The 24,807-nt window shown below is 48.5% G+C and overlaps 2 protein-coding genes across 9 annotated transcripts; both read right to left on the minus strand.

The window, feature by feature from the left end:
• Positions 1–1,034: 1,034 nt before the first annotated feature.
• gata3 (GATA binding protein 3) lies at positions 1,035–12,173 on the minus strand. 6 transcript variants are annotated; one of them, XM_058066559.1, is made up of 7 exons: positions 12,032–12,172; positions 9,097–9,454; positions 8,373–8,843; positions 6,520–6,576; positions 6,316–6,362; positions 5,273–5,398; positions 1,035–2,123 (listed from the first exon to the last, which is right to left on the minus strand). In XM_058066559.1, the coding sequence occupies exons 2-7, from the start codon at positions 9,329–9,331 to the stop codon at positions 1,833–1,835; spliced, it is 1,227 nt and encodes a 408-aa protein (XP_057922542.1). In that variant the 5' UTR covers positions 9,332–9,454; positions 12,032–12,172; the 3' UTR covers positions 1,035–1,832. The 6 variants fall into 6 exon arrangements, with proteins under 6 accessions (XP_057922542.1, XP_057922540.1, XP_057922543.1 ...); XM_058066557.1 differs by having other exon boundaries at positions 8,316–8,843; XM_058066560.1 differs by lacking the exon at positions 6,520–6,576.
• On the minus strand, positions 12,054–23,511 carry LOC131125227 (saposin-like protein 11). 3 transcript variants are annotated; one of them, XM_058066564.1, is made up of 3 exons: positions 21,403–23,511; positions 20,688–20,988; positions 20,483–20,588 (listed from the first exon to the last, which is right to left on the minus strand). In XM_058066564.1, exon 1 carries the CDS (start codon positions 23,162–23,164, stop codon positions 21,698–21,700), a length of 1,467 nt encoding a protein of 488 aa, XP_057922547.1. In that variant the 5' UTR covers positions 23,165–23,511; the 3' UTR covers positions 20,483–20,588; positions 20,688–20,988; positions 21,403–21,697. The 3 variants fall into 3 exon arrangements, with proteins under 3 accessions (XP_057922546.1, XP_057922547.1, XP_057922548.1); XM_058066563.1 differs by lacking the exons at positions 20,483–20,588; positions 20,688–20,988 and adding an exon at positions 12,054–12,195; XM_058066565.1 differs by lacking the exon at positions 20,483–20,588 and having other exon boundaries at positions 20,610–20,988.
• Between the last annotated feature and the right edge of the window lie 1,296 nt (positions 23,512–24,807).

Genomic DNA, 24,807 nt, shown 5'->3' on the forward strand with positions numbered 1-24,807 from the left:
ACCTCAGCTTCTGCAAGCACCTCCGATGCATTCCAAAATCTACAGGATTCTTGCTGTCACCACTCGTTGGGAATTCCAAAAAAAGCCTCATAAAAGCTTTTGTTAATCACAAACGGATAAGATGTGATTACATTTTACAAATGAGTTGCTAAAAAAGTCCGACATCAGCTTAACTGGTACTTTTATTTTCCTTATTTTACTTTTTAAAGCTTACTTTACTGACAAAACTTGTGTTTAAACTTTAAAAGTAGTTTTTGAAAAATATCTTTTAATTGGTTATTTTACTGACAAACTTGTTAATTCGGTTTACTGAAAAATTTTTTATTTTTATTTTATTTTTATTTTTATTTTTATTTTTATTTTTATTTTTATTTTTATTTTTATTTTTATTTTTATTTTTATTTTTATTTTTATTTTTATTTTTATTTTTATTTTTATTTTTATTTTTATTTTTATTTTTATTTTTATTTTTATTTTTATTTTTATTTTTATTTTTAAGAAAATAATAAGCGGTAGCTGATGGTCCACCATTTGGGATAGCGCCATGAGCTACTATGATAATAATAATAATAATATCATAATCTATGATATTTTAATCATAAGTAAAAATAAATCTTGAGGTGCTGTAAATATGTGTAAGTTGATGTCATACAATAATCAATAACGTCCCTCGGCATTGTGATTTTTTTTTTCAACATTTTCCAAGCGCCACATAAAAACAACTGAATCCATAGTCAACACAAACCGCCCCCCCTCCCCCCACACATCCACCCACCCACCCAGCCCGAGCACGCTGACCCCCACGACCCCGCCGCTGTTGGATTTGTGCCTCAGCGGCGGCTGTTTATGCGCACACTTCCTGTTAGCGTTAAAACTCTTCCTGTCACAGAAAAGGGACAGCTCGCCATCACAGCGCTAACACGCCGACAGAGATGAAACTAGTTTTATTATTCTTCAAAGTGTGTGAATGAGGGGGTGGAGGAGTGGGGGGGGGGGGTGTACCAAACAAAAAAAAACAAAAAACAAAGCAGCCATATTTTACACGAGTGATTATTATTATTAAATTTTTACAACCATTCAGTCTGCATAACATAAAGAAATAATTCTACATCTTTGTTTCTTTGTATTTTTGGTACTCTGATTTTTACATACAAATAACAAATACAGGAACTTTTTTTCACAATGCATATAATCTGTGGGCGGGAAGAAAGTCTTACATGTGTGTGTGCGTGCGTGTGCATGTGCGTGTGCATGTGTGTGTGTGCGTGCGTGTCAACACAAACCAACAGGCCGAGACTTAAAGCACATCCAAAAATAAAAACAAAGGCGAGATAAGAGACACGCCGGCGTTAACGTTAGCATTACATTGAATCCAAGATGGCGGCGTGCGCCCCCTCCCTCCCTCCATCCCTCCCTCGCCCGGCGCCTCGTACCTTCTGACGGACAGCTGCCCTCCTTTTCCGATCAAGTCTTCATTCGTTAAATGTATTTGATACAATTTGTACAAACGTGCTCGCTCAAGAGCGTGTCCTGTTACACAGGTGCAAGACTGGGGGGGCGGGGGCAACGGGAAGGGGCGGCAGGGGGACTTGGTCCAAGTCAGTTTTTGGTGACCTTCTGATGGCTTTTTGTACACAAATGGAGTTCCTTATCTCGAGGGAGGGGGGGAAGAATCAAACGTCCCGGCCCTCCGTCCCGTTGGGTCAGTGCGCCCCCTCCCTCCAAAGTGATTTTATAAAAATAAGATCAACTGAAGATGACGACCTGTCAGTCAAAGAGGGGTGGGGCTTCAGGGGGCGGGTCAGCAGAGGAGCCCCGGCTCCGGGTCGCCTCTAGCCCATGGCCGTGACCATACTGGAGGGGTGGTGGGGGGCGAAGGGCAGGCTGGAGGAAGGGTGCATGGGGGTGGGCGTGGTCAGCATGTGGCCGGAGTGCGAGAAGGGCGGGAAGGAGGACATGTGGCGGGAAAGGGCGGCGGGGCTGAAAGAGCTGCTCTTGTCCATCAGACTCTTGGAGAAGTCGTCCATGGTGTCCTGGGACTTTTTGGACTTCTTGGACTTGCTGGACATCTTCCTGTTGCGGGTCTGGATGCCTTCCTTCTTCATGGTCAGAGGTCGGTTGATCTGCTCTCCAAAGGGACAGAAAAGAGGGCAGGTTAGTATGTTGGCGTCCATTTTGGGGGGCGAGCCTGGCGGCTAATGTCAAGCGAGCGGACCGCGGAGACACGCGACCGCCAACTCCTCCTCGACCGCGTGCCCGTCGGGTCCCGGCTGCCGTATTGCAGTTTAGGTTTAGAAGGAGAGTGGGATGATGGAATTCCGGCTGTGGGCAGGATTATGAGGGGCGGGGGGTGGGGGCTCCCTGATCTTTCCGAGCGTTTCTTCCCGGGAAATGGGAACAGGGATTTCTTTCTCGCTCTGGCGCTGTCCGTCTGAGACGTTGGCATTTTTCGCTGACTCCAAAAGCCGAGCGGCCTCGATGATTAGGCCCAAGATCTGTAAGCCCCCTCCCCACGCGCCAGCAGTCCCCCGCACCCCCCGATGTGGTTTGCCTCTGTAAGACGTGCCTCCATACTGACTTTCTGCGGATGCCGCTCTTTGAAGCTCCCGGGACGCTTGGGGCCGACGGACGGGAGCGGCGAGGCGGAGAACTGGCGGGGAGCTGTTAACCCCCCCTGCACCCGAAACCGAAAACCGCATCACTAAAGCCGTGGCGACATGAATACGGGCGTTTTATAAAAGCATTTTTCCTGTCTGGATGAAGTTATTGACTTCCGGCCGTGAGTTGGATGTTGGGGGTTTGCTACTACTAGGAATGGTACCTGCAACCTGCAACCACGGAAGGCTTTCAAACCCTGCTCATGCTATTCCGTACCGGTTTTGTTTTTCTCTGACTTCCTGTCGACATTGTCCCTGTTGAAGTGCTTGTATTTTCAACCGTCTTCTGTTTTATGAAATCGGTTTAGTCGACGTTCCCGGACGTTTAGCACGTTTAGCAACACAAACGCAGGCGCGCCGCCCCCTGTCCCGGGGGCTGTGGGGTTTAAATGTTTTGTTTTGATGTGATGCGGATTAGCATGTCGATAGCAATATTCCTACTTCCTGATAAATTTCATCCTTTCCAAACATGGATCCAAGTTCCCTGTCTCGTAGATCCCGCATGGTCCAAACCAGAATCCACAGACCCCTTAAATTTCATGATTTTTTCCGCCCTTTTATGTTGATAATCTCCATACTTGGAGTTTATTCATAGCAAAGTCATCACTGGTAAAGCTTACCTTACTCACGGTGCAACCAAAAATAACACGTCTTACATATGACAGGATCTACGGCACGACACTGCCCACCCTTAAACCTTGTCCCAGTCCTAAATCCCCCCCTAAAAGGAAAGATGATCTAGTGTCGTGGGCCGGTTTATTCCGATACCTGCCTGGTCACTTTGTGGTCGCACCGTGAGTGAGGGAGGCGTTAGCTTTGCTGCTATGTGAGAATCTTCTCAATGAATCCATCTTTTCCAGCATTCCCGGGTTATCTGAGAACCGGCGTCCAGTCCTTGTCTTTGGGAGTTAATCCGCTTTCGAGCGTGAAATGGGTCCTGAAATAACGTGGAAGATGGCGGCCGGGTTCAAGGTCGGTTCAGGGAGCTGATTCTGGAATATTCTTGCGAGAGGAACGCGGAGTGATTGGATAGAGTCGTGCGTGACAGCAGGCCGGCGGTGCGGGACGTATTCCCCTTTCCCCCCATAAGAGGAATATGTTACGTCTTTATTCCCGTTTCACTCGCTTGAACTACAACGGCCGCTTGATGGAAATTGACAGCTTTTGTGGCGGCCCACTCGGACGACTCCCTGGGGTGCTTTGAGATTGCGGATGTGAGGGAGGTGGGGGGGGGGGGGGGGACCCAAAGCGAATTTCAGGGAATGGTGGTCAGATGAAGGAGGGACGAGGAGTCGCCGCAGAAGCGAAACGTAGCGAAAAGGAGCGCAAGGCTCGGAAATTAATGGGATTTTAATTAAGCCCCCCAACCACCACCAACGCCCCCCCCCAATTAATATTCGCCAGTTCGACCCTCTCAGATTCACACCGGCTGCCAATAAATCGTTCATTCGCTTTATCAGCGAGGCTCGCGCTCTGCAGGGACAATTAGCACTCAGGGACGTGACGGGAAAACAAAGATGGCGTTGGGCCCTAACACTAACCTTAACCCTAATCCTAGCCCCCTAACACTAACCTTAACCCTAATCCTAGCCTTAAAGTTAACCCTAACATTAACTCTAATCCTAGCCCTAAAGTTAACCCTAACATTATCCCTAATCCTAGCCCTAAAGTTAACCCTAACCTTAACCCTAATCCTCACCCTAAAGTTAACCTTAACATTAACCCTAATCCTCGCCTTAAAGTTAACCCTAACATTAACCCTAATCCTCGCCCTAAAGTTAACCTTAACGTTAACCCTAATCCTGGCCCTAAACTTAACCCTAAAGTTAACCCCAATCCCAGCCCAAAAGTTAACCCTAACCTTAACCCTATTACTAGCCCTAAAATTAACTCTAACCTTAACCCTAATACTAGCCCTAAAATTAAACTTAACCCTAACTCTAACCCTAGCCCTTAGGCTAACACTAACCTTAACCCTAATCCTAGCCCTAAAGTTAACCCTAACATTAACCCTAATCCTAGCCCGAAAGTTAACCCTAACCTTAACCCTAATCCTCGCCCTAAGGTTAACTCTAAACTTAACCCTAATCCTCGCCCTAAGGTTAACTCTAACCTTAACCCTAATCCTGGCCCTAAAGTTAACCCTAAAGTTAACCCTAATCCTAGCCCAAAAGTTAACCCTAACCTTAACCCTAATACTAGCCCTAAAATTAACTCTAACCTTAACCCTAATACTAGCCCTAAAATTAAACTTAACCCTAACTCTAACCCTAGCCCCTAGGCTAACACTAACCTTAACCCTAATCCTAGCCCTAAAATTAAACTTAACCCTAAACCTAACCTGGAGAGGAAAACCCTAAAACTAACCCTAACCCTGATGTTTGTGTACCCTAAGCCTAGCCCAAACCTAACTATGGTCCTAACCTTGCGGTACAGGAAGTGTGTGTTTAGCGTGTGTTTAGCGTGTGTTTTGTCCGTGTGTTTAGCGTGAGTTTAGCGTGTGTTTAGCGTGTGTTTAGCGTGTGTTTTGTCCGTGTGTTTAGCGCGAGTTTAGCGTGTGTTTAGCGCGAGTTTAGCGTGAGTTTAGCGTGTGTTTTGTCCGTGTGTAAACTTACATTGTGCAGCTTGAAGTAGAGGCCGCAGGCGTTGCACACGGGGTCCCCGTTAGCGTTCCGCCTCCACAGCGTGGTGGTTGTCGTCTGGCAGTTGGCGCACGACGTTCCGGCGCGGCGGGCTGCCGACTACACGCACACACACACACACACACACACACAGGAAGAGAGCGTCACATGACCACGTCTAAGAAGCGACACAAGGCGCGTAGGACGCCTCCACATACGCCGACACACACAGACACATGTTACAAATGTTCCCGCTAAAGCCGACCAGGTTAGACATGGAGAAGGGGGTGGGGGGTAATGGGGGGGGGGGGGGGGAATAGCAGCGGTGTGTGTGGGGGGGGGGTCAACATTTAGACAGGACATAAAAGAGACAGCCGTTCAATGTGAAGAAGGACCCTAGTCTCTGCAGCGCCACCTTGAAAAATCAGCCGCACAATCGGATGCGTTTCCATCTTTTTCTTAAGAAGGGGGTCGGGGGGGGGCTAGGCTAATTAAAGAAGGGGGGATATTTCGGGGCGGGGGAGCGGGGGCTTCGCTCCAGGCGGCTGCAGCCGAGCTTCCAGTGAAAGTGCTGATGGATTTAACTGCCTGGATGCTTGACATTGACGTTCTAATCTCTCCCCTTTTTTTTCCCCAATCAATAGGCAGGTGAGCGGGAAGGACGCTGATTATCTTTCCGATGCTAAACACCAGGCGGACGCCGCTAATAACCTCGCAAGCGTGTGCCCGGAATAAACATGTCATTCTATATGCCCTGTTTTGCACCAAGTCTTTTGGACTCTTATCGCTCTTCCGGCAGCCTTTTTTCCCGGGAAGTCTGCTCATTTCTACGTGAGGTGGGGGGGTTCTCCCGCAACCCTAACCTACAGGAGACCCCCCACCCAGGCCCCAAATTGTGACGCTAAATGCTATCAGGTAGGATTTGAATGCAGGCCTGCGCAGGGCGACAGAACCGATGACAGTAATAATACTATGAATATTAATAAATAATAATAAATAAACAGTGCAGTTCTGTCATAGTATCTGAAAGCAGAGACCTGCACTTGGCGAGTCAATTTCCTGCAGCTAATAGGCCTACTTCTTCCTGGAGAGGGAAACACAGAGAGAGAGACGCACATGTCATCAAGAGACAAGCGTGGCGCGTTCACGTACCAGCCGCCGTTTGGGCTTGATGAGGGGCCGGTTCTGGCCGTTCATCTTGTGGTACAGTCCGCAGGCGTTACACAGATAGTGACCCGTACCGTCCCGCCGCCACAGCGGGGTCGACGTGGCCCCGCAGTTCACGCACTCCCTGCCCTCTGCACAGTGAGGGGGGGGGGGGGCACACAGCGGAGGGTGGCGTGGACGAGACACACAGGAAAAAAACACACAAACACTCGTTAAAAATAATACCTGGACTGGAAAGGACACATCAATCATGTTAGCATAGCTTTCCCTTCACTTGGTCGTCTGTCGCACAAGCACAATGTAACCCGCCCGGCATGGTTGGGTTTACGTCTCTTAAAAAGCCGCCCTTTGGACTCGACCCAATGGAAGGAAAGAATGCTCAGAAGAAAAATAACAATACATTTCTTTACTGATCCGTCATTCCGTCGGAAAAGACTGGGATTTTACATTTTAATGTTTTTTATGTTTGTTTGTGTCAAATAAAAAAAAAACCTTTTCAAGCACAAATAAAACCCCCAAAATATCAAAAGCCGTTATTAATGCCATGTGAGAAAAACAAATGATAAGCAGCGCTTATGTAATATTTTTTGAAATCGTCCATTATTCAATTTAAAAAAAAAAAATCTAATCACGTTTAATTTTTTAAAATCTCCAAAGAAAGTAAAAATATGGCGTGGGCCTTCAGAAATATTTTCAATCCTCTGTTTTTGTTTGAAATTGGAAAAAAAATGTCCAAAGTAGGTAAAAATATGGCTTGTAATTTTTACACACAATAAACAATATATATATATATATATATATATTTATTGTCATTTTTAAAAACGACTAGCCTTTTTAGCGACTATGCAAGGAATCACGTGAAAGAACAATTTAGACATAAAACATAAACATCAGCAGGTCTTCGTGGGTCCTTGACACGAGCGTCTTCTTCAAATACAGATCACTTTCAATCATTTCAAATAATAATCATAATAATTGTTGTTATTATTATGATGATTATCGTTGTCATTACTATTATTATTATGTATTTATGTCGTGACACGTGCAAGGCGGGACGCGCTCCAGCGGTTCGATTGTAGCGCGCGCGTGTGCGTGTGCGTCGAACGCGAGAGATGGGCGCCTGCTGCGCGCGCTCGCGTGGCGCGACGATACACTTCCTCCTTTGTTTGTGTGTGCGCGCGAGGCGTTTTTTTTTTTCATTTTTTCCTCCTTTTTCTTCCTTTTTTCTTCCTTTTCCATCCTTTTTCCTCCCTTTTCCTCCCTTTCCCCCCCTTTTCCTCCTTCCCACGCTGTGCGTGAAATGGACACGGGACGTGTTGTTATTTTTGCCTTTTATCTTTTCCCTTTTATCGTTTCCCTTTTCCGTTTTTTCGCTTTTGTCTTTTCCCGTTTTCCCCTATTACCTTTTCCCTTTTTCTTTTTTCCCTTTTCCTTTTTTCTCTTTTCCACTTTTCCCGTTCCCAAATGCCTAAATGACACATTATCCTCGGCAGTAAAAAGCATCCCTGCGTGGAAATAATCATCCGTACGATACGCATCGACTAATCCTCCCCGTGAATGAGGAGAAGATATTAAGAAGCAGATATTAATCTGCTAATAAAAAGACGTCGCTAATGGGTGCGTGTTTTCCAAGCTCTCGCGGCATCTGTTCGCGGCCTCGGCAAAACGGCTCCGTGACGCGACGGTAACGAGATTATCGCCAGCATCGGAGAAGCCGTGCGGCCTTTTTCACGTCAATCGGCGGTTTTTTTACCGTTCGGACGCGCAGGTGTGATGGCGGGGGGTGGGGGTCAGTGTGGGGGGGGGGGCAGTGTGGGGTGCAACATGGCTGCAATAGTAGAAGCAAGAATGGAATAAAGCGCACGCCTACCTGAACAGGACCTTGTTTTTGGTCTTGTTTTGGAACCATAACTAGAAGAGGACCCACCTATCAGGCTACTTGGTGGGAAGAGGCCTGGCCCGTATTCGGGGACATAGGGTGGGTATGTGGCGATGGGGTGGTGGGCCGAGGACGAGCCCGGCCCCATGGCCGCCACGCTCCTGCTGTGAGCGGACTCCAGCTTCATGCTCTCGGCCAGGGTCACCTGGTACTTGATGCACTCCTTGTCCTCCTGCCGCCCGGAGCCGCCGGGGCCCGGCGTGGAGATGCCCGGATCCGGGGACACGTCCTTGGGAGGAGTGGGGGGGAAGGTGAAGAGGTGCGGGCTGGAGTGTCCGTTGGACGACGACGAGGCCGGGGGGTACACGGACAGGCCGGCCGGGGAGCCGTGGTGCAGGGGGTTCTTGGGGAAGGGGCTCAGGTTCCACGGGGACGTGCTGTGGTGGGGGCCGATGCCTTTGCTGCCCTCCAGCCAGGGCAGGGAGCCGTGCAGCAGGGAGGGCCGGCACACCTGGCTACCTGCGGACACCACTTGCTCAGTTCAACACGTCATGTTTGGATCCCGTCACGGCGGCATCTTCGCTCTTAATGCCGGGAATTTAACCCGCAACCGCCGGTTTAAAAAGCGGCACAAATTGACATTATTAGCTCTTTCTTTTTTGAAGGGGGATACATTATTTTGCATTTTTTTTCATTACAAATGAGCTAAATTCGTTGTTTTTAATAATAATAATAATAATAATAATAATAACAATCAGACCGGGGTACTTACTGTGTGGAGGGGGAGGGTACCGCTGCACGGCCCGCACGGAGTTGCCGTAGTACGGGGAGACGTGGTTCCCCTGGCCGTCGATATTAAAGAGTACATCCACATCGTCAGCCAGCGGGTACTGCGAGGGGTCCATGTACGGGTGGCCGAGGCCCGAGTGATGCGAGCCGGGATGCTGCTCGTTCAGCACCGCGGGGTGGGGGCTCATCCAGCGGGGCTGGTCCGCGCTTACTTCCATGATCCTTGGCGTCTTCAAATGTTCATGCGTGGAAGAAGAAGAAGAAGAAAAAAAAAGAGCAACGAGGAGCAAAATCCGTCTTCTTCTTGGTCGGACTTTCGGGTTAAAACATCCACAAGTCACCTGGACACACACACACACACACACACACACACCGGACACGTTAGAGCGCTGGAACGGTTCTGGCCCGGTTCGGCGGACGTCGGCTGGAGCACCCGGCCCGCATTACACGAGGAGGAGGAAGAGGAGGAGGAGTACGTCCAACATGGAGAGGAGGAAGAAGAAGAGTCCCGGGCGGAGATCCTCAACTCCCCCCAAAAAGTCAGCCTTTCTTGTTTTGGACTGGAGGGAATGATGTGATGTGTGAGGGGGGGGGGGGCATCAACAGGTTAACTCTCTCTCTCTCTCTCTCTCTCTCTCTCTCTTTCTCTCTCTCTCTCTCTCTCTCTCTCTCTCTCTCTCCGTGTCCTCACACTGAAGGCATTCTTTCAGGATGGCGCCAGGCGGCTCAATGAGAGCAGACAGCTGTGGCGCGACGCAACTTAAGGAGGGTCCTGGGTGGGTGTCATCAGCCGAGGGGGAGAGGAGGTGGGGTGGGGGGTGTTGGTAGGGGCGGGGCCTGTCCTAATTGAAGCGAGAGCGCGCGCGCGCGCGGGGGGGGGGGGGTTGCAGGGGACACTCGCGGACGTGTCTCGATGCCACTTCTGGACGATTCCGGAGCAAAAAAAAAGGATGATGTCGGGCCCTTTAAAAGGAAGCAGCCCGGTTGCGCATGCGCGGGTTGAAACCTCTCCCCAAGGAGGTTGTGGTCTTGTCTTTTTTTTGTTGTTGTTTTTTTTTTTTTAATGTGAAAGTGCAGCGGAGGTGTGCGGTTCCTGTCTTCCGCTGCACGGCTGCGTCCTCTCGCGGTGCTTCAACTTATTCCACTCCTGTTGAAAAGTTCCACGCTGTCCACGTGCACTGTTTATTTTCTTTTTTTTTACATGCTAATAAAGCTTTGGTTGAATAATAACAACAACTACCGGTGGGCGTGATCGGGGTGGTGACGTCAGACGTCAATCAAATGAACGGCGAGTTCATACAAATAAAACATCGAATAGGAAATAAAAACAATTACATTTTTGAAAATGTCGTTTGGTTTGAAATTAATCGGATTGTTTGTCACGAAGGAGGCCATTGGGTGTGACGTCACGGTGGTGTAAACATCCCGGAAGTGAGGAGTATACACACACACACACACGCGGATTTGGGCCCAGGAGCCAATCGTGTTGTGATCCAGATCGATCCGGCAGATCCTAAAGTGGGCAGGGAGGCGGGCCAAGTTAAATCCAGATTAGGATTTTGGTAGCCTTTTTGGGAGTCAAATAAACATCTAAAAACAACATGGCCGAAAGGGATCATTTCAATCTGACATCTTTTGGTTTTATGGTGGAGGCTTTGGATGCTCCCCGTGGCCATGGAGACCCGAGTGGACGATTCCACTGGATGAAATGCTACTGATAAGGCGTGTGTGTGTGTGTGTGTGTGTGTGTGTGTACTTGGCCTTGTGGCGGTTCCTCAGCAGCCAACCATCAGCGGGATGAGAAGAAGACAACACAAGACCAGCAGCCCGGGAAACATTTTAAACTGCGTTTCATAAACCAAGAAATATTCGATTCCGTCATCTTCTTCTTTTTCTCATACGACATCGATATTTCCAGATTTCCACGCGCTGTGATAAACCAAAAACACGCGTGCGTGGAAATAAAAGGCCGAGGGATGGTGAGTCAAATAAGAGAACCTTTGCAGATCGGCTTCTTAGAAGGAAAGAAGGGCGTGAAGGAGGACACCATCTTTCTTTCTTTCTTTCTTTCTTTCTTTCTTTCTTTCTTTCTTTCTTTCTTTCTTTCTTTCTTTCTTTCTTTCTTTCTTTCTTTCTTTCTTTCTTTCTTTCTTTCTTTCTTTCTTTCTTTCTTTCTTTCTTTCTTTTTTTCTTTCTTTCTTTCTTTCTTTCTTTCCCAGAATCATCACTCTTCCTACTGTTTTGTGTCATTGTGAAAAACGAGGTGCATATAAAAACCATTTGATAAGACAGATCAGACACAACGGCCATTAGAGCCTAACGTATTTTAAATTAAATAATACCGTTATATTTTCATCATTTCATAATTTCATCGTGTGTGTGTGTGTGTGTGTGTGTGTGTGTGTGTGTGTGTGTGAGGACTAAAAAACGGAAGGCATGCACAAGCAGAGCAGGTAAAGTCCTATTTATATTTCATATCGTATTCTTCTTTTATAATAATAATTATTATTATTATAATTACTATTATTATTATTATTGCTAGGTGAGTTCTAATTTTAGCGGCAAACGAAGCCAGACGAGGCAACAATGGCGACCGTGCGCGAGGCTGCGTGCACGATGGACAGCCAGCCAGGCTCCACTGCATCGAACATGACACTCATCATCCACATTATTGATAATAATCATAATAATAATAATAAAAAATAACACTAACCCTAAAAAAACAAAAAAACAAAACCTTCGATTCCCATCGATTCATTCTTGCCGGAAACAAATTCAACAAAAAGTTCCCGAGCGAGCATTTCGGTTCGAGACTCACACGCACGCGCATGCACATGCAGCGGTGAAAGATGCGTTGAAAAATAAGTCGATACATAAAAATAATAACAATAATATCAATATTTACATATGTTACTGACCTGCTTACTCGGCCCCCTTTTTCCCCCCGCGAATGAGCCGAAGATGCACGAGCTGGCTGAAGGTCCGTGTGCACGAGCAGCTAGCGAGCGGGGAGGGAGGAGGGGGAGGGAGGGGGCGCGTGCACGCCAAGGGTTGCTGCACTCGGCCTCTTCCGGTTTTGACTCTGCGGGCAAAATAGCGTCGTTATTTATCATATTTGGTACTTATTTTGGTACTAGATATTTTTTTAACCCATATATATTTTTTACCCATATATGTATATAGAAATATATATGTTTTTATATTTTATATATTTTTTAACCCATATATTTACACATATACTATGCATGTTGCTTAAGTAAACATACTTATGATGACATATAATAGAAATATAAGTCATGGGCCTACTAATTTATATGACTTATTTCAAGATATAATTATATTGTTTCACTTTTTTTTTTACAAATGTCATTTTTAACATAAATATGAAAGACAGGCCTACCCATATATATATATATATCTATATTTTTGTACCAGGTAGCGTAGATCGATATTCGATGTGACCTTCAGGTGCATTAAAACGAAATACGCGTTACGTTCACGGCTCGCCAAAAAAAGTCCCAATTCGCCAAGGTCGACGGCTTTAGCGGCACTCACGTGACGCTCGCATCCTTCACGAGTCCTCCTGACCCGCGGCGGAGTGCGGCCATGTTGGAGGCGGGAAAAGGGGGCGGGTGGTGGTGGGGGGGGGGGGGTGGAGTGGCGGTGCTCTCTGTGAAGGAGAATGTAAAGTGATCACACCCCAATCTATCTTTGAGGGAGAAATTGAATTAAAGTCATAAATTAATTGGCTGTATAAAGTGGCGCCAAATGAATAATTCGCTATTTCCACGCGCGCGCCAGCTAATCTGAGCTTTTCATTTGTGGAATTAGTATTCCAGTATCCAAACACGCAGCGAGGGGAAGGGAGACGTGGGGAGGATTTGAGGCTGAAGTGGTTATTTTTGGTCAAGGTGGGGCCTCGGCGCAATTCCAAATAATAATAATAATAATAATTGTGGAATAGGAATAAGAATAAGAAAAAAAAGTGGGGGGCAGTTGCACCGTCCCCACAAAGATGACCTTAATTGGAGACAAAACGCCCCCCTCACTCATTCCCCCCCCCCCAAGCCATTTGATTTGTGAAAGCAAATATTAGGCCGAGGTGGGGAGAATGGTAAACGAGCGCGGCTCTTATCTGCCGCCGCACGTCTCCAGGATCACAGAAGCTGATTAAGAAAGAAGTGAGAGCCAAGGCTGGATTCATAATGATTTGGAATAATGAATCCTTATCTCGCCTCTGCAGATTATCAGCCTTTCAGCGCGCCATGTTTTGTTACATGGGATAATTTATTGCATCTAATACATCACAATGAATCTGATGGGGAAAGTGATGGCCGTGTTAGCACACGGTTTCATCCCCGGGCCAACAAATGCTTTTAGCATGTTTAATTGCTAAAATAGAAGAGGGGGATCTGATAAAGGAGGAGGCGGGAGGAGGAGGAGGAGGATGGGGATGGGGGGTGATGGTGGTGGGGGGGTGCAGGCCTAATCTCTCCCGCCAGTCTTCCAGCCTTATAATTAGTGTGTCAGTTTCAACCTGAAATTAACAGCATCGAACCTGCCATCTCCGAAGCTCGAGCTCCTGATTTATTTTGCACCGGGAACACATCATTCGTCCCACGCGCACGCGCACAACTCGCGTGGAGCCGAGGCATGGCTGACATTCACCGTCTCCATCACACAGCCATCTACATCGAATATTATTATTATTATTATTATTATTATTATTATCTATCATCTTTATTTACTTGGTACTATTTTATTGATGCATATTTATTATACACAATGTCTATGATATTTATCAATACAAAAACATTGTATGAAGAAAACAATGCTTATTTGCATTATATTATTATTACATACGATGTCTATATTTATTTCATGAATAATTCTCTAAATAATGGTGTAAAATATATAATATCAATAAACATCGAATTATTGTCATTATTATTATTATTGTACAGTATTATTGATTTATATTACACATAAGCAGGGCATATATTATATTACAAATATTTGTATGTGCTAGTATTTATGAGTCATAATTCACATAAAATAATAAAGTATTACATATTACGATATATTCGTTTATTTAAATGGTAATAAAAATATAATATCTATTAATATTAAATGTAATATTTATATCAGGCATTATAGTCAAATGTTTTAGGTGTGTACAGTACTGGATTTATTTTATTAGTCATGAAAACATAGTCAAGTATTTATTAAATATGAAATTGACAATTGAGAAATAAAACATCTAATATGAATAATCGTGTTTATATATATATGTGTGTGTGTGTATTCCAAATATCTTTCTAATATTTGTAATATTTCCAATATAATGTATGCAACTTTTGTCCCATCCTCATTAAATAAATCAATCAGTAATTATTTATTTTGTATCATGAACAAATAATCGAATGACTATTATTATGAACTTTATTATGATTATTATTAGCCTCCTCAGACATTGATCAGCTTGCTTGGTATCCTAGCAACACCATCAGATGCTTATCAGGTCTAAACGTCAGGGAAGGTGGGGGCCAATAATCCACAGTGGGTGGTCATGTGTGGGGAAAAAGAAAAAAAAACCAAATGATCACATGACTACTGTGGATATTAATAGTAATATTCATGCTGTGAATGATCAGCCAGGGTGTACGTTTCTCCTGATGGGCTTTAAATGGAAATATCACATTGAGACCCCCCCCCCACCCCGTCCCCCCACTCAGCCTGTCAGCCTGGCACCAGAAGCACGTTACTGGAATGGGATTACTTCTTCTGGAACACAAACCTGACCATAAACATCTGCATCTTATTATCATTATTATCAATACTGGCATATCACAATGCTAATATTGCTAATATATAATCAGTATTGTATTCATGTATACTGTATATACATTCTACAAAATATGTTGGATTGAATTCATAGGAAAAATACAATTGTTTTTCCAAATATTTAAATGTTTTAAAACGTGGATTTATTATGTACTATTTATATACTTTTTACCACCCATCCATCCATCCATCCATCCATCCATCCACCAATCCATCCATCCATCCATCCATCTACCATCCACCCATCTACCATCCACCCACCCATCCTTCCATCCATCCATCCATCCATCCACCCACCCATCCTTCCATCCATCCATCCATCCACCAATCCATCCATCCATCCATCCATCCATCCACCATCCACCCATCTACCATACACCCACGCATCCTTCCATCCATCCATCCATCCATCCATCCATCCACCAATCCATCCATCCATCTACCATCCACCCACCCATCCTTCCATCCATCCATCCATCCACCAATCCATCCATCCATCCATCCATCCATCCACCATCCACCCATCTACCATCCACCCACCCATCCTTCCATCCATCCATCCATCCATTCATCCATCCATCCACCCATCCAATCACCCAACCATCCACCCATCCACCATCCACCCACCCATGCTTCCATCTACCCACCCATCCATCCACCCGTCCATCCATCCATCCATCCATCCATCCATCCATCCATCCATCCATCCATCCATCCATCCATCCACCCTTGCATTCATCCTTCCATCTACCCATCCATCCATCCATCCATCCACTCATCCACCCATCCATTTTCTATGCCAGTTATCCTCCCTGGGATGGGGGTATGCTGGAGCCTATCCCAGCTGCGTTGGGGGAGAGGCGGGGTCCACCCTGGACTGGTGGCCATCCAATCCAAGGGCACATATAGACAACCGACCATTCCATCCAGCTGCAGCTGTTCCTAATATTTAGCCAGCTGTGACATGACTTCCTGCTTTGAGTGATGTCATCAAAGCTCCTCCCACTTGACTTCCTGTGCTGCGTTTGTGTCCTGTTGCTTGTGACCTAGCTTCATCAGGCTAATTCAAGGTGCCAACATCTTCTTGGATATTCCCCCCTGCCCCCCCACGCCCCCACCCCCCATACCTGCTTTTCTGCTGCCAGTCTTTCCCCCGGCAGCAAGCGGAAGGGGAGTTTTGATTGACAGGCCGTCGGCGGGATCATGTTTAATCCCTGCCTCTCCCCAGACTGTTCAGAACTCATTTCTCCAGCGCGAGATGGGGGACTCAGATGGTTGCCGAGGCGACGGCAATATCGCTAAGCCATTTCCATTTTCTGCAAAAGGGGAGGGGCGGCGCTGGGCGGGGCCTTTGCCGCAAAGGTCGCGGCAAAGTCATCTAGGAGCACAGACGGGGAAGAGATTAGCGCTCGCTTAGCTGTCAACTTGACGCTCGCAGGCGCCCACAAGTACTCCAGTGCAAGTGGAATGACCTCAAAGCCCCCCCCCCCCCCCGGGACACCAAAACAACTCCGCTTGCTTTGTTGGCACCCTTGGTGGAGGTGGGGTGCCTAAAGGGTGGCGCCCAAGAGGCTGGTCTGTGCCTGCATGCGCACACCCGGGGATCAAACCAGACGCCGCAGATTGAGAGTCGAGCCGAGTCGAGGTTTACCAGCTACTCTCACTCGGCCGCATCGGGCGCCGTCTGCGGCGAGTGCACTGCATTTAGTGCACTTATACACTCACTAAGTACGGAAGTGTGTGGCTTGAGGCAAGGCCGTAATTAAAGCAACCGTCTCCGTGCGGACATGAGGTGCTTTCCTATTGGCTGCACCTGCACTGCTTCCCTAAATACCAAATCCCAAAAGTGGGCGGAGCTTCGTGTGTCCTCCCAGCACGGCCCTGAGGCCTCCAGGAGAAGCTAATCAATTCCAGGCGGGAGTTAAACCTGCAAACCGCAGGCCACGGCGACAACGGCGCCGGCGGCCTCATTAATCCGTTGCCCGGCGTCGCACCTGTGTCGACGCTCCTCGCCAGCCGTGTCCCTCAGCAGACGGCCACCGGAGTTTGTGGGCGGAGCCGGGCGGCCTGCGTGCGCGCGATAAAGGGGGTACGCCCCGGATGAGGCTAACGAGGCTAACGAGGTATCTCGGTGCTGCACATTGTCGACGCCGCGGCCTGTGAGGCGTCTTTGAGGGAATATTTAAATATCTGACAAAGTCATTGCACATGACGCTGGAGGCCCCCCCCCCCCCCTTTTGCCACCCCCATTTTTATTGGTCCCAACATTCCAACTGCCCTCAGATGATGTCGACAAGGCCTGATAAGGACGACTCGGAGGCTTCCTTTGCATCAACAAAGCTTCAAATGACTTTCAAACTTTTCATTCTTCCACTCGGCTGCTCGTCATTGATTGGCTGACCCGGGCAGGGGGTCCTTATCTGCTCGTCTTCCTGGGAAAACAGATCACATGATGCTGCTGGCCGCTCTGACCCGCCAACACAAACAACAGGTGCCAGATGAGACGTCCGGCGAGGTCGCACGTGCTGCGTTTGAGGGCGGCAGGAAAAAAAAAGTGTTGGCCCGACTGGTAAACTCTGGAATCTGTCCGTCTTGTCCTCGTGCAGGCCTCATCGCAACAAATTGACAAATTGACGAGGGGAAAAAAACAAAAACCAAAAGGAAGTGGGGCCCCGCAGGCGACCACCGACCCGACGGCGTTATCAGCGGCCCGATAAAAATAATTTGACGAGGGCCCAGAGCAACGACGTGTCAGTCGGGAGCTCCCGGGCTCCGCAGACAAGCAGATAGTGAGCAAATTAGACTTCATTAGCCGCTCGTGCGCGCTTAATTGTCACATCAAAGGCACGTGCACGGATGGCGTCTACAGCCACACAATCCGCACTTTTTCACTTTTTCCATTTTTTTAAGGAAAAGTTTTGATGCAAAACGCTACTAGATTATGCTCATTTGGAACCCGCAAGGCATGCTGGGTAGCCCATACATAGCCTTCCCCGACAGGCAGTGACCCAGCATGCCTTGCGGGTTATGAAATAGTATTGTTTTACATGCAAGTTAGCGTTGATAGTCCGTGGGTGTTTTTGGTTGCACCGTGAGTGAGGGCGGTGTTTTGCTTAGACATTTTTATGGCTACTCATGCCCCCACCCAAGAGGTGTCATGTGGGATGGTGTGGACAGGAAGTCCAAGGAAGCCAACAATGGCAACTATGAAAGGCGCTAGGAAATGGCGGCGTTGTGAATGAGCGTGCTGCATGGGGGCGGGGGGGTAGGGGGGGTTTGTGGGGGGGCGGTTAATGTCTTGTCACTCAGCGCTTTAACTTGAAAAGAAAAAAAAGATGAAATAGGAATCAAACACTTCCTGGCTTTAAAAGTGGAAACAGCGGCCACTTCCTCCCTCATGCAGGTAAGCGGAGGCACCATCCGGGTGGGGGGGTAGGGGGGGGGCACACAGAGTTGTGTATGTGTGTGGCGGTTGGGGGGGGGGGGGGGGGGGGGCAAAGATGGTGAGTCTAAACACTTTGCGCCATCGCCACCTCCATCTTGGCGCACACAGAGAGAGCTTGTGTGTGCGCCGGCCGCCGCCTGCCCGGGCCTCTCCTGGGGCGGTAACGCACACCGCGGCGCTGCGGTGGGGGGGCCAGAGGCCGAGCGGCCCTGCTGGGGAGCTTACTGCAGCCGGTCAGCAGGTTAAGTGGCGCACACACACACGTGAACACTGGAGCCTTTCACATGGACGCTCACAGGAGACGCCACTGGGGGGGGGGCTTCCTCAGGCGTATACAGTGGAGCACACATGAATGGGGGGGGGGGGGCACAGTGGGTAATCAGACAGCACTAATGGAGCTGACATGATAGTTCAACTACTTTATGCGATGGGGACCAAAAGACACCAAAGTGGTCCAAGTTGAAATCCTGACGTCTCGGTAAATAATTGGTAAATAATCAGTAAACAATGGGTAAATAATCAGTAAATAATGGGTAAATAATTGGTAAATAATGGGTAAATAATCAGTAAACAATGGGTAAATAATCAGTAAATAATGGGTAAATAATTGGTAAATAATGGGTAAATAATCAGTAAACAATGGGTAAATAATCAGTAAATAATGGGTAAATAATGGGTAAATAATTGGTAAATAATGGGTAAATAATTGGTAAATAATCAGTAAATAATGGGTAAATAATTGGTAAATAATGGGTAAATAATTGGTAAATAATGGGTAAATAATTGGTAAATAATCAGTAAATAATGGGTAAATAATTGGTAAATAATGGGTAAATAATTGGTAAATAATCAGTAAATAATGGGTAAATAATTGGTAAATAATCAGTAAATAATGGGTAGATAATTGGTAAATAATCAGTAAATAATGGTTAAATAATTGGAAAATAATCAGTAAATAATGGGTAAATAATCTGTAAATAATTGGTAAATAATCAGTGAATAATGGGTAAATAATGGGTAAATAATTGGTAAATAATCAGTAAATAATGGGTAAATAATGGGTAAATAATTGGTAAATAATCAGTGAATAATGGGTAAATAATGGGTAAATAATGGGTAAATAATGGGTAAATAAACTAGACAGACTTATCTAGTCCAAAGACTACATAAGACCAGATAGGGTAGCTCTGGCCTAGAATAGGTAAGCTAAGGAGTCTGTGATCTAGACTACATAGGACAGCTGTATTTTGGAGAAGACAGTAATAGAGGACTAGATTAGACTCTAATACTAGATAGGACAGACTACAAGGCCAGAAGCCAAGCTGTCCTAGCTAGTCGTTGAGCCTGAACTGAAGAAGCCTGCTTGAAGGCTGGGCCAAGGGTCTTCTAGGAGAACCTGCAAAGTCTACCTGTGATGGATTCAGTGCATTTGCAGGCTTGTTTGGGGACTGCTTCTGTGCATGTACCCGTCCCGCTGGTGTCCCCGTCCCGCTGGTGTCCCCGTCCCTCTGGCATCCCCCCGTCCCCCTGGTGTCCCCGTCCAACCGGCGTCCCTGTCCCCCTGGTGTCCCCGTCCCCCTGGCGTCCATGTCCAACTGGTGTCCCCGTCCCCTGGTGTGCCCGTCCCGCTGGCTTCCCCGTCCCCCTGGTGTCCCCGTCCCCTGGTGTGCTCGTCCCGCTGGTGTCCCCGTCCAACCGGCGTCCCTGTCCCCCTGGTGTCCCCGTCCCCTGGTGTGCCCTTCCCGCCGGCGTCCCCGTCCCCCTGGTGTCCCCGTCCCCTGGTGTGCTTGTCCCGCTGGTGTCCCAGTCCCGCTGGTGTCCCCGTCCCGCTGGTGTTCCCGTCCCGCTGGTGTCCCCGTCCCTCTGGCATCCCCTGTCCCCCTGGTGTCCCCGTCTAACTGGCGTCCCCATCCCCCTGGTGTCCCCGTCCCCCTGGCGTCCATGTCCCACTGGTGTCCCTGTCCCGCTGGCGTCCCTGTCCCCATGGTGTCCCCGTTCCCCTGGTGTCCCCGTCCCCTGGTGTGCCCATCCCGCCGGCGTCCCCGTCCCGCCGGCGTCCCCGTCTTTCTGGTGTCCCCGTCTCCTGGTGTGCTCGTCCCGCTGGTGTCCCAGTCCCGCTGGTGTCCCAGTCCCGCTGGCATTCCCGTCCCGCTGACGTCCCCGTCCCGCTGACGTCCCCGTCCCCCCTGCCAAAGGAGAAACGGACACTCAAGGCTGTCCTCGCTGCAGCCGATGACCCAGAAAGCAAGGGGGGGGCGCAGGAGACAACGTGACGGACGGCGAACCTGCGGATTGTCGCGGTTCCATGCGGCCCCGGCGGACGGCGGTGCTGGAGCTCGGCCGCGCTGCCGAGCATCCGTCTTTGTGTCTTTGTGTCGGGGGGTAAACCCCCGCCGCTGCCGGGCTTTTGTCTCCCCCCTGATCGCCTCTAATGCCGCAGCACTAATTGTTTAACACAGAAACACATCTTTTCTCCCTTGAATGTTTTTGTTGCTATTGTCAGCCGCGCATTGACGACAAAACCTTTGTGGATTTTCAACAGCCGCCTCCCTCCTCATCCTCCTCCTCATCTTCCTCCTGCCCGCCCTGAGAAAGAAACATGAACATCAGCAGAAAAGGGGATGTCTGGCAAGTTGCATCATTTTGCGAAACAAACAGCGTTAGCGGCCTATTAGCATATCTCCATAAAGAGCGTGTGTGCGCGCTCGTCTCCAAAAGAAAAGGAAAACACAAAAGAGGCGAACGTTACTCTCCACTCGCCGTGACGGAGGTTTCTCAAAGAGATAAGGCGGCGGGTAAACATGTGATCAGTGCAGATCCAATCAGCGCAAACAAAGGCGATACGCCAGCGAGCCGACCGGAATGGGGGCCATGTAGGTGTGCGTCGGACGCGCCGCCGCCGTGTTGCGAGCGGCCAAAGCCAGAGGAAGCGGCGTTATCATTTGCATCATAATGGCCGAGTGGTACGTGCACGCTAAGCCCGTCATTCAACACGCTTACCTTCAAGAAATGTGTCATCATGCTGCCGCCATTGTTCGCCGTCTCGCTCGGCTGTCGTAGGAGGCGAAAGCGGGACGACGCCTCGCTCAGGTGCACCAAAACAAGTCCTGACGGGGCTTTGTTCGCCGCAACTTTGCCAGCACGGTACCGCCACGGTATTCCAACTTCACTCAACTTGCTGGCGTTCCGCAAGGAAGACGAGCTGGCCTAGCATAGCAACGGGCTAGCTTCTTACGTGAAAACTTGGATGGTAGGACAACGGAGACAGTAGGACATCCCTGATGAAATTCCATCACTATTTGTCCTCTGATGCCAAACCAGGTGATTTGTTTGACCGCTCATTTTGCGGAATGAATCCTTGGTGAGGTGGTCCAGGCATGCCCAGGTGGGAAGAGGCCTCTGGCAGATCTACGGACCTGGGGACCTGGGGACCTGGGGTCCTACACGCTGGATGGATTATGTCACACAGCTGGCCTGGGAATGCCTTGGTGTCCTCCTGCTGGAAATGGAAGTCATGGCTCGTGACCGGGAAGTCTGGACTCCTGTGACCCGGATAAGTGGAAGAGTGGATGGAAGGAAGGAAGGAAGGCGGGAAGGAAGGATGGATAGATGGAAGGAAGGAAGGAAAGAAGGAAGGAAGGAAGGAAGGATGCATGGATGGAATGAAGGAAGGCGGGAAGGAAGGATGGATAGATGGAAGGACGGAAGGAAGGAAGGAAGGAAGGAAGGAAGGAAGGAAGGAAGGATGCATGGATGGAAGGAAGGAATGAAGGCGGGAAGGAAGGATGGATAGATGGAGGGATAGATGGATGGATGCATGGATGGAAGGAAGGAAGAATGGATGCATGGATGGAAGGAAGGAAGGAAGTAAGGAAGGAAGGATGCATGGGCGGAAGGAAGGAAGGAAGGAAGGAAGGATGAATGCATGGACGGAAGGAAGGAAGGAAGGATGCATGGGCGGAAGGAAGGAAGGAAGGAAGGATGCATAGATGGAAGGAAGGAAGAATGGATGGACTGATGGATGGATGGATGGATGGATTGAAAGAAGAAAGGAATGATGGAAGGATAGAAAGGAAGGAAGGAAGGACAAAAACGAAGGAAGGAAGGAAGGAAGGAAGGAAGGACGAAAAGGAAGGACGAAAAGGAAGGAAGGATGCATGGATGGAAGGAAGGAAGGAAGGATGGATGATGGGTGGATGGAAGGAAGGAAGGAAGGATGGATGGAAGGATGGACTGATGGATGGATGGACGGATTGAAGGAAGGAAGGAATGAAAAGGAAGGAAGAAAGAAAGGAAGGAAGAAAGAAAGGAAGGAAGGATGGATGGATGGATGATGCGTGAATGGAAGGAAGGAAGGATGGATGGACTGATGGATGGATTGAAGGAAGGAAGGAATGAAGGAAGGACGGAAAGATGCATGGAAGGAAGGAAGGAAGGATGCATGAATGGATGAATGGAAGGAAGGAAGGAAGGAAGGAAGAAAGAAAGGAAGGAAGGATGGATGGATGGATGATGCGTGAATGGAAGGAAGGAAGGAAGGATGGATGGACTGATGGATGGATTGAAGGAAGGAAGGAATGAAGGAAGGACGGAAAGATGCATGGAAGGAAGGAAGGAAGGAAGGAAGGGCAAACTGCTTGTCCGAAAACTCGGCATATAAAAACTCTGATGATGTCACCAATTTCTGAATCGTATGAAAATTAGAACCTACAAAAACCCCAAAACAAACCCAAGATCTTACAGTAGCCATCCATCCATCCATCCATCTTCTTCTGTTTAGCCAAGGTTGAGTGATGAGGGCAGCAGCCTAAGACAAGATGCCCGGGCCGCCCTGGACCAGCGGATCCAGAGGCGTTCCCAGAGGCGTTCCCAGGCCAATGGAGAGTCTCTCCAACGTGCCCTGGGTCTTCCCTGCGGCCTCCCAATGACGGGATGGAGGGACCAACACAGAGGAACAGCAGCTCTACTCCGAGTCTCCTGGATGACAAAGCTTAGAGAGATCATGTTTTCATCAAGTTAGGTTGAGGCTAACAAAGCTTTGTGCTTTGACAGCAGGAATAAAGTTTGGTTGCGTGAAATGTTAGAGGACACGTCCAATGACACCCCCCCCCCCCCGCCCTCCATCCTCCCTCCTCCCTCCCTCCGCCCCTGCCCAGGAGGCGGCCCAGGCCCTGTTCTTCCAGATAAGACCTCCTCCCGGGAGGAGGAGCTGCCGGGTGCGCAGGGGCTGGTGGGGGCCCCCCCCGGGGTCAGCCCACTCCCGATAGCGCTATCAGCTTATGCTAATCACAGCTAAGTGTTTCAGGGGCGTCGTCCTAAAACATGCGTCTCCTACTTAACCTGCGCCGTATCGCGATGAGCTCGTTTGGCCCCCATTTAACGAGGGACCGGGATGAAGGGCGGGGGCGAGGGGGGCAAATTGATTAATCGTGTCACAAATTGATGTTAAGAGCCATCGCTGCTATCGCTCGTCTTTTTTGGGGCGCTTTTGGAGCGTATTGTTCGCCCTATAATGACGAACGTGTAAAGAAGTGGAAGATGCCATTGTTGGGGGCCCCCAGATAACCCCAAAGCCTGACCTTGACGACGTCACGTCACCAACAGAAGATTTAAGACGTTTATTCTTTTTGGAGGTGTGTTTTTCATTTGAATAACCTTCCTACTTACATGAGGAAGCTAGGGAACGCTAGCTAGCTTCAAATGCACCCTTTGGGGACCCAACGGCTAAGCTAGCTGTTCATTAGCTAATGTTGGAAATGCTGGAAATTCGAGGGCGGCGGCTTCGGAGCTAGAGCGGGTCATCCCGTAACTGGAGGGTTGGCGGTTCGAACCCCGCTTCCAGTCCCTGCTGTTGTGTCCTTGACAGGCTACCCAAAGTCTGTTCCCCCTTGCTGACCCAAGACCTGAATGGCAATTAATACAATTCATCTTCAGGAAGGAAGGATGCATGGAAGGAAGGAAGGAAGGATGGATGCATGGATGGAATGAAGGAAGGAAGGTAGGAAGTATGCACAGAAGGAAGGAAGGAAGGAATGAAGAATGGATGGATGGATGTATGGAAGGAAGGAAGGAAGGAAGGATGGATGCATAGAAGGAAGGAAGGAAGGAAGGATGGATGCATGGAAGGAAGGAAGGAAGGAAGGATGGATGCATGGATGGAAGGAAGGAAGGAAGGAAGGAAGGAAGGAAGGAAGGAAGGAAGGAAGGATGGATGTATGGAAGGAAGGAAGGAAGGATGAATGTATGGATGCATGGAAGGAAGGAGTGAAGGATGGATGCATGGATGGAAGGAAAGAAGGAAGGAAGGAAGGAAGGAAGGAAAGAAAGATGGTTGGAAGGATGGTTGGAAGGAAGCATAGATGCATGGAAGGATGGATGCAAGGAAGGAAGGAAGGAAGGAAGGAA

Source organism: Doryrhamphus excisus, chromosome 3, assembly GCF_030265055.1.
Source record: "Doryrhamphus excisus isolate RoL2022-K1 chromosome 3, RoL_Dexc_1.0, whole genome shotgun sequence".
Taxonomy (NCBI): domain Eukaryota; kingdom Metazoa; phylum Chordata; class Actinopteri; order Syngnathiformes; family Syngnathidae; genus Doryrhamphus; species Doryrhamphus excisus.